Consider the following 9,853-nt stretch of genomic DNA (forward strand, 5'->3'; position numbering starts at 1 on the left):
ATTGTTATAGTTTTTGAACAAATTCCCATAAGACCCATGATCTCCCTTCTTTCTCAAATCTAAACCCTTGTATGTCTTGAATGATGAATGAAGGATGAGAATCTAGTATGTTTTCATGTAATTAAGTATTGTATTGTGATTTTATCCTATATGATGTATGAATTTCACGAAAATAGGGTTGAATCTTGAAGAAAGCCTTCATGGCTATGAATGAAGGTTTTCAATTGGTAAGTAGTCTTCTATTGATTTGTTGATTTACTTGAGGTGGAGATGTTTACTTACTATGTATCCTTTTTATGAATGGTTTGATCCACTTATGGTGGAGGTGCTTACTTGTTAGTATGAATTGTAGTGTTAAGACAAGGTCCCTCTTCCCTACAACCCAAGATATAACTAAGAATGATATGTTATGAATATGAATGAGAGGTTGTGAACATTGTATGGTCTATATGTTGAATTGTATGAGGTACTATTGTGGAAGGACCCCTACCCACATAACCCCTATGTGAAGGTATGAGTCTATAAACTATATGACTATGATATGAACTTGAATGTTGTGAGATGATTATGGATGTGTTGTTATGTTGAATAAGAGGAAATTCTCATATATACTATATGACTATGATATGAAAGATACATTCTCACATGTTGTTGGTTCTATGATGAAAGGCTATTCTCATCTTAGAAACCCTTGAGCTTTACGATATATGAGGGCTTTAGTCCCTAAGGTATTCTTTATGAACTAATGCTTAAGTAAAGACTTAAAGATACTTTAAAAAGGGAATTGTGCTTAGCACCGAGTGGATATGAAAGTGAGATGGGTCCTTCACAAAGGAAGGGAGGTTCCCACTATGATGTCTCATGAGATGGAAGCCTTCCACGTTAGCAAGTCCGGGTTTCTAGTAGCAATTTCCATATCTCCCAACTATGTGCCAACATAGGTTTTAGCTAGTGGATCCACCTAGATGCTATTATGTTAGGTTCTACCTTGGCAAGTAGGACACTCTCTTTTTGGTGTGGGGAGTAGAGCACTGGATTCCATGTATCTTACATGGTCTATGTCGGTTATGGAAAAATCTCCCGAAGGTTAAAAGAAATGGGCTATAATAAGATCATGGACTCTAATGATGACTTCTTAAGAGGTACTACTTAGTATGAGTGGGGGTGTGGAACTTCACCCATACATTGCACAAGTGGACTTTAAGAAATGTTAGGATTAGGTTCTCTTATGTAATAAAGACTTATGAATTATGATTATGAATGTCTCTTTACTTATGAAATGAAATATATGAAATATGACTAAGATGCATGATATGAATATGTTGCATGAATTATGACTAATGATTCTTCTAGGATATTTACTTAGTAGGAGGGGTATTATGGGATGCCACTCCTACATGGAACAAGTATACTCCTAAAGTAGTCATGGTTTAGTTCCATTCTTATTATGAGGATTATGAATAATTCATGTTTTCATTAAATTAGCTTTATGGTTGGCTTTCCTTAATATGAGCTAGTGTTTATGACTATCTCCTTCTTATGTAAGTTGGCTATGAAGGAATCAAATGTAAGATATGCATGATATTGGGAATCTAAATATAATACTTAGCATTTGGTAGGGTTATGAGACTTTACCTTTGCATTTCACTAATATGATGTTGGGTTGCTTATGTGTTAGTATGAACTTATGATAAAGGTGACCTAAAGGTGATACTTAGTGTAGGTAGGACTATGGACCCTAGCTATGCATTGCACAAGTAGAAGCTTAAGGTTACTCATGTGGTTGTTCTATTATGATGTTGTGATCTTGTTGTGTGCATTGTGACTATGTTTTAAGATTATGCCTAGGTGATGTGATTATCATTGTATTTGATGAACTATATGTGAGATGTTTATGACTTATGTTCTCCAACTCTTTTAAAGAATGACGTGCAAAAGTGCATAAATCATGGTTTCAACTAAATGTCCTTTTTTAGCATATTTTAATAGTTTTATGCATGGATTCAATACTTAGTATGTTTTCGTGCTAACCCCTTCTTCTACCTTTTCTTTCAAGCACTTGAAAGCCACCATGCAAGCATCTTCACGGTGGAATTTCACCCCCTTCTCCAAGAGTTTGCATAGAGGATGTGCAATCTTTGAGATGTCTTTGATGAACCTCCGGTAAAAACTGGCAAGTCCCAAGAAACTACGAACACCCTTCACCAAAATTGGTTGTGGTAACTTCTCATTTACTTCAATCTTCACTTTATCAACCTCCAGCCCCTTTTGCGACACTTTGTGACCAAGAACTATGCCTTCCTTAACCATGAAGTGGCATTTTTCCCAATTTAGGACCAAATTTGTCTCCACACATCTTTGGAGAACATGTCCTAAGTGTGCTAAACATGCTTCAAAAGTGTCACCCACAACCGAGAAGTCATCCATGAATACCTCCATTGAATCCTCCACCATGTCAACAAAAATAGATTACATGCAACGTTGAAATGTTGCCGAATCATTACAGAACCCGAATGACATCCATTTGAAAGAAAAAGTTTCGTATGGGCAGGTGAAGGTAGTTTTTTCTTGCTCTTCCGAAGCAATGGAGATTTGGTTATAACCGGAATACCCATCCAAAAATCAATATCAACCTCTCTTTGAGAGTCGATCAAGCATTTGATTAATGAAAGGCATGGGAAAGTGATCCTTTTCAGTCCACAAATTTAACTTCCGGTAATCCATGCATACTCTCCATCCGGTCAACGGTCTCATAGATACAAGCTCTCCCTTTCCATTTGGGACTACTGTGATACCTCTTTTTTTTTGTACACATTGTACTGGATTTACCCATTTGCTATCCGCAATAAGGTAGATCACACCTGCGTCCAACCACTTTATTATCTCATTTTTCACCACCTCTTGCATCGGTGGGTTTAATCTCCGTTGATGTTCAACACTTGGCTTACAATCACTGTCAAGATGAATTTTGTGAGTGCAAATGCCCGGAGGAATTCCTTCTATGTCAGTGTTAGTCCAACTTATAGCTTTGATATATCTTCTCAACACCTCAAGGAGCAATTTCACTTGCCATTCAAGCAGGTCAGTTGCAATGATCACCGGTAAGGTGTTGTTTTCCCCTAAGAAAGCATATCGGAGATGGGAGGGAAGTACTTTCAACTCCAGATTTGGTTGTTCTTCTATTGATGGTTTAGCGGGGAGGAATTTCTCGATTTTGTAGATCAATGTCCAACTTCAATGGAGTCTTTGAATACCCCCCTCCCCAAACCTGAAAGAGCAGCTACTACCTCTTCATAGACTTGAATTTCGGATTCATCATAGTTAGCAAGCACAACTTCAAATGGTTCACTCATACACATCCAATGGCTCACACTAGCCACCGCCTCAGCAATAACATCAATAGTGGAAACCACGTGAATACCACTTAGCTGTTTCATTGACTTACAAAAATTAAAGGTTACTTCATCTTGTTTCAGCCGAAACTTCAGTTCTCCGCTTTCAACATCCACCAATGCTCTCCCGGTCGCCAAGAATGGTCTTCCCAAAATGATGGGAATTTCAGCATCTATTTCACAATCGAGAATGACAAAATCAGCCGAGAAAATGAATCGGTCAACCTTTACCAAGAAGTCATCAAGTATCCCCACAGGATGTTTAATTGATCGGTCCGCCATCAAGAGTCTCATTGTTGTGGCTTTTGGTTAACCCAACCCAAGTTGTTTATAGATCGCATATGGCATTAGGTTGATGCTTGCTACCAAATCGTATAAGGCTTTAGTAAATTGGAGCATGCCAATGGTGCAAGGGATGGTGAACGCACCGGAATCTTCTCTCTTTTTTATCAGCTCCTTAGTCATAATTGTAATGCAACTATGAGAAACTTCGATTGTCTCAAAATCCAAGCTCATTTTCTTTGTGACTAACTCATTCATAAATTTGGCATAACCCGACATTTCCAACAATGCTTCCAATAGAGGGAGATTAATTGATAATGTCTTGAACACAGATAAAAAAACATCTTGAACTTCTCATCTTCATTCTTCTTCTTGAGACGTTGGGGAAATGGAGGAGATATTTTGGGTAAAGGTTGCATAACTTTTGGGATTGGATTATGTTTCTCCACAACTTTTTGTGGTTCTTTGGCAATGCTTTGATTGATAGGTGTCTCTTCTTCATCCACACCTTTGTCTTCCTCATGTGTTTGAGCTTCTTCATTGCCTGTCACATCGCCTATTGCTACCTTTCCACTACGAGTAACCACAGTCAGCCGTCTATCATTATCTTTCATTGTTATTTTTGGTTTCAATTGTGCTGAAAGTAAACTCAACTGACCTTCAACTATCTTGATTGCATCTACATGAGAGTTCACTTTATTGTTCAATGACGAAAAATCATCTTTCATTCCTTTCAACAAATCATCTGAACCTTCAACTTTATCAAGGATGCGTGACAACAAATCATTCACCCGGGGACTACTTGCACTCCCTTTCAACTTTGGGCTCTCATTTAAGTGAGTGTGGTCCTCTTCATGGTCATCCTACCTTTTTCAATAATCACTTTAATCAACCCAATCTTGATAGTATCTTCTTTGCTCTTCCCCTTTGTGATAGTTCTAACCTTGATTTCCACCTCGCTGTAAATAGCGTGGGTGGAAACCCTCCTCGTATCTCTTGGAGTTCCAACCTTGATTCTCCCCCGGTTTTGAATAACCAGAGGAAGAACCCTCCTCAACTCTAAACACTACACTTGTCCCCTTGGGCTTTTCCGCATTCTCCATCATATGCATTTGTAATAGCTCCATTTGGATCAATATCTTCTTGATGTTTTCATCTCTTTCTCTTTTCTTATCAATTTGCTCTTGTGTCATTCTAAAACAAAAAGGAGAGACTTGATCCTCTTGAGTGTACCAAGCTTGATTTAGTTTCGTCATGTCATCAAGAAGAAATGAAGCAACCTCAAATGATTGCAACATTATTCCACTTCATACCAATTGATCAGCCACTCTTTTATTAACGGAATCAAGACTCCGGTAAAAATATTGGAGTAGCAAATTGTTTGGTAGCCCGTGAGTTGGGCATTTAAGTAAGAGTTCTTAAACCTCACCCACTTTCATGGATGGGTTCACCCTCCCATCGCTTGAAACCTTGAATGTCGTCTCTAAGTTTCATCATCCTTGATGGGGGGAAAGAATCTTGCATTGAATGCTATAATCATCTCCTCCCATGATGTGATGGAATTATTTGGTAACTCGGTCAACCACTTGCTAGCCTCCCCCGTTAAAGATAGTGGAAATAACCGAAGCTGGATTGACTCTTGTGACACATTCTTGAATGAAAACGGGTTGCACACCTCTGTAAAATTTCTTACATGCTCATGCGGGACTTCGTGATCTAGCCTTCCATAGAGTCCCCTCATTTGGAGGAGATGAAGAGTCGTGCTAGTGACCTCAAATATTACATTCCCATCAGCTTGTGGTATGCAAATTGCACCCATTTCACCTGATTGAGATGGGTTGTAAACATTATTGATACCATCGATACCGTCGCAATGACCTGCTTGACTACCATTCACCTCTTCCTCACATAGTTTTACTTCTATGTAGTCCAACCGACACTACACAATGCAGCCTAAGCCAATTCAACTACACCCAACAAATTCAAAAGTCAAATCTTCAATCAAAGAACTCTAAATAACGCTACACCCTGGCAGCGGCGCTATTTTGATTAACGTTTCAAGAACAATTCATCCAATTCTAACTGTCAACGATCGTTAGTCAGTTTATAACCCAACTAACTAAGATGGGATCGATCCCACAGAGAGTAGCTTTCTTTGAATTTAAATACGAAAGTAAGACGATGACCTTTGCAGCTGAGCAGCACACACTTAAGAGTTTAATAATCAAATTTTCAGGATGTCGTTAACAACATACTTCAAAGTATTAACAAGAAACGATCAGATAATTAGAACACACTTGGGGGATTGACAAACCAACTATCGAATTCAACTTAATGGGTGTACATCATTACCGATAATGCTAATTCATCGGGGGTAAAATGGACTATAAGTAAAACAACTTTCTCTCAAACAATTGCTTTATTTCTGTTGAGTTCTCTCGAACCTCAATGCTATCCGTAAGCTAACCAGCCCACTTTCTCCTCAAATCCACTCTTTCGAGCTAGATACAAAGGTTGGGTCTTGAGTTTCACTTTCTCAACCTGAAACTGTCAAGACCCACTACTAAGAATGCCAAATTACTAGGTTGGTTCAGTACTTCTCTCTCGAGCAAGCACAAAACTCTGAAATATATCACACCAAAGATACAATAATGAAGTTAAACCACCATAATAATTTAGACCCTCTTCAGATTAACACCAACAATCGCTAATCGATAACACCCATTTAGTAGAATGCAATAATTGGTCACATTGTCAAACCCCCAAGGTTAGAGTTTTAGCCAATCATGGAGAAAAGATGAAAATCAACACCTTCCACATTTTCCATAGTTGGGTAAATGAAATTCGAAAGTTAAAATCAACTAAACTCTTCTTTATTACAAAATCTCAATGAAAGACATTGCTAAAATCACTTGAAATCCACAATGGTGGTGTTTTTGTTCTCAATCTTTTATTCCTCACATTTTTGAATGCCTTCACTCTCTTGCAAAAATCAATTTATGCAAGTCTGATGTGTGACTGTTTGGGATCAATCGGCGAGGTAAGTCGGGCTTCGCCGACCGTTCGACGACTCGCTGATTTTCCTTCGTCTCACCTTCATTTTTCACCTCTTCTAGGTCCAACCACTGTAATTTTAGGCGAGCCAGATCGGGGTCGTCGAGTGATTCCGCGATGCGCTCTTTTTCCTTTCAACTCGTCCATAAGCACTTATCTTGATCTCTATCGGTACTTTTGGCGACCTAATCTTCTATCGCCGATGCGATCGGCGTCACATCGAGTGGAACTGCTGCTCGTCAAAACTACCCCTCATCCAGCCTCACCGTTATATAACTTTAGGCGGTAGAGTGGAAACTTGGCGAGCCGCCGAGTGGCATCGGCAATCATCAAGCTTGTTTTTCCTTTCTCTTTTTCACTCGTGTTAGCTCTATTGCCCATTTTTGTCCTAGCTTTGTTCCTCAATCCATATATCTAAAAATCAGGAGTTCTACATCAGTTGTTGACACAAAATAAACATTTTAGGACACTAAATAATTATAAATAAAGCACTAAATGAGTCCTAATCTCGGACTCATCAAGCATAACGGGACAATTGAATGAACTTGAGGCTGTACTCATGCATAGTCATGGATTTCTGCTTAAGAGTAAGGAATTCTCTTACCTTTGCCTCTCTCAGCTCATAGGGAAAGAAACACCCCATGATGGCCTCTTCAAACACAGCTCAGCTCACAATTGGTGCACCCTCGGCTCTACTCTTCTACCATTGATTGTACCAAACTCTAGCAACACCCTTCAGTTGGTATGTATCTAGTTCCACACGCTCAGCATCTGCAACATACATTACCTCAAATAATTTCTACAACTCCTCTATATAGTTTTCTGGATCCTCAGTGACACTCGAACCGGTGAATTCTGGAGGATTCATCCTCAAGAATTCACGGATCCTCCAGAATTCACGGATCCTAGATGTATCAGCCGCATCCTGTCGATTCCCTCTTTGTTTCTCAGCTTGGTTGGTCACAATCGGACTTAACATCCGGATAGCATCCCGAAACTCAACATTGGTGACCTCTCATTGGGGTTGCACTTCTGTTGCATTTGGGACCCTTTGATCCTGAGGATCAGCATTTCTCCTAGCAGGATGATCTCGAAAAACTCTCTCTGGAGGCATGATCTGAAAGATACGCACAAGCACGAATTAGAATGAAACTTTTATAGAGATGAACTAGATCGCACGAACAGAGTATGAAAGAAGTGAGATAGTTCCTAAATATTATAGCCTCCTCATTATAGATGTGGCGAGCTTCACACCGATAAATAGGACTGTACACACATGGCTTCATAGACACCCTAGGACTCTTGAACTCTGTGCTTTGATACCAAGTTTGTCAGGCCCCGAGCCTACACTCTGGACACGACTGATACTCGAGAACCATTGCTAGCCCCAAGCTAACCTATGGTCAGGCTCAACTCACAGCAAAAGACTTACTCAAAATTAGATGAACTCAAAAGTAATATTCAACTCAAAAGTCTCAAATACTTAACTCAAAATATATAAAAAAAACATTCAACTAGCCAAAAGAAGCAACTCAAGTCTAGAACATTAACAATAGAAACTGAAATACACTTCTCAACTATTACTGTCTATGAAGCCTCTAATACTATGAGGGATGTCGGGACAAGACCCCAATCATCCTAACAAAACTGAAATAATAGAAATAAGTGAGGGATCCTCTGGAAGCAAGGAGGCTCACCAAACAACTATGGGACTGCAAGTGGTATCAACGGGGTAACCTATAGATGACCCTGATTTCCTGTATCTGCATCATGAAAGATGAAGGCCAAATGGCGTCAGTACATTGAATATATGAGCATGCAAGGGAAAATCTAAAACATTACAAAAGCTTGAACTTGAACTGAAGGAACATACACACCTCATCTCAACTCAAGGATACTCCAGAATACTCAAAGGTACTCAAACTCAGAAATAACTCAGTTTAATATAAAAGCAACAATAGATATGCATTATAAAGTTGATTCGTTCATGTCTATATTTAAGCATGAACCCTATGAATTTAGTTTTCTTAAGATGAGTGTTTCTTAAGTTCTGAGTTCTTGAATTCTTAAGTTCTGAGTTCTGAGTTTTGAGTTTTCTATATTGTTATTGAGATCTTTAAGTTGATTCGCTCATGTCTATATATCAGCATGAACCCTATTTTAAGTTATAAATCTTGAGAATCTTTTTAAGCCAACATTTGTGTTTTAAACTGAGTTTTTGAGATAGTAAACGGAGTTGGAGAAAGAGTACAAGGGTAGTATGTATATCCCAAATGGTTCATTTTTACATGAAGAAAGAGAATACTTTTTTGTAGAAATATTAAAAGAGTTTTCAGAAAGATTGAGTACAAAAGAGTTACCTCTTAAAGAGGCCTTTTTGAGTAATTATGTTAACCTAGAGTACGTATTTTTACATTGAGCAAAGAGAAACCTTGTTTTCTATATGAGCAACGAGTTTCAGAGGAGTTACCTCTTTTAAAAAGAGAGTTTGAACAATTATCTCAAACCATAGAAAGCGTATGTCTTATACATTTGAGTAAGAGTATAAATTATTGGGAGTATTATTGAGCACCGATATGGGGGAGAGTTCAGAAAACACATAACCCCAGTAATCTGTCTTGCCAACTTGGGTACATGATCATACTTTTAAGATGAATCTTTATTGCTTAGTGGATCCACTTAGTTGAGAGGTTCTATATCCCGACACGATATAGGACAGTTCTTGCAGCCTTGAAAAGACGTTGTATCATCATTAACTCATAGTGATGATTGTCTATTAGAGAATCTCCCAATAGAGCTAAAGTGCATGTAATATATAAAAAGCAAAGCAACAACAAGATGTGTACCTCATAACTTGCAGCAGAAATAGTTATTGTTTCTTTTGTTGTCGAAATGAATTTCTCCAAATCGCTCTTTGAATCACAAGGAAACATAGATCGTTCACATTCACAAACTAATTATCAGAGATTTTGTCAATTGAATATTGGTAGAAAGATCACTTTTGGTTTTCTCTGTTTTTTTGTTTGTTTTCAATGTTCTCACGTTTTGTGTCATTCATTCTTAAAAGAATAAGGTCCATTTTAATTAGGAGAAGTTGGAACAGTTCCAATTTCCTAACTGTTCCC

General features: G+C 38.4%; 1 protein-coding gene across 1 annotated transcript; it reads right to left on the reverse strand.

Annotated features, from left to right (window-relative positions):
* Window positions 1-2,010: 2,010 nt before the first annotated feature.
* LOC107060662 (uncharacterized mitochondrial protein AtMg00860-like) lies at window positions 2,011-2,454 on the reverse strand. The gene has a single exon (XM_015308804.1). It carries the CDS (start codon window positions 2,452-2,454, stop codon window positions 2,011-2,013), a length of 444 nt encoding a protein of 147 aa, XP_015164290.1.
* Between the last annotated feature and the right edge of the window lie 7,399 nt (window positions 2,455-9,853).

The sequence above is a fragment of the Solanum tuberosum genome, unplaced genomic scaffold (genome assembly GCF_000226075.1).
Source record: "Solanum tuberosum cultivar DM 1-3 516 R44 unplaced genomic scaffold, SolTub_3.0 scf00001, whole genome shotgun sequence".
Lineage (NCBI taxonomy): Eukaryota > Viridiplantae > Streptophyta > Magnoliopsida > Solanales > Solanaceae > Solanum > Solanum tuberosum.

Coding starts and splice junctions, on each gene's coding strand:
- LOC107060662 (XM_015308804.1), bottom strand. CDS start 2,454: ATGGTGGAGGATTCAATGGAGGTATTCATGGATGACTTCTCGGTTGTG.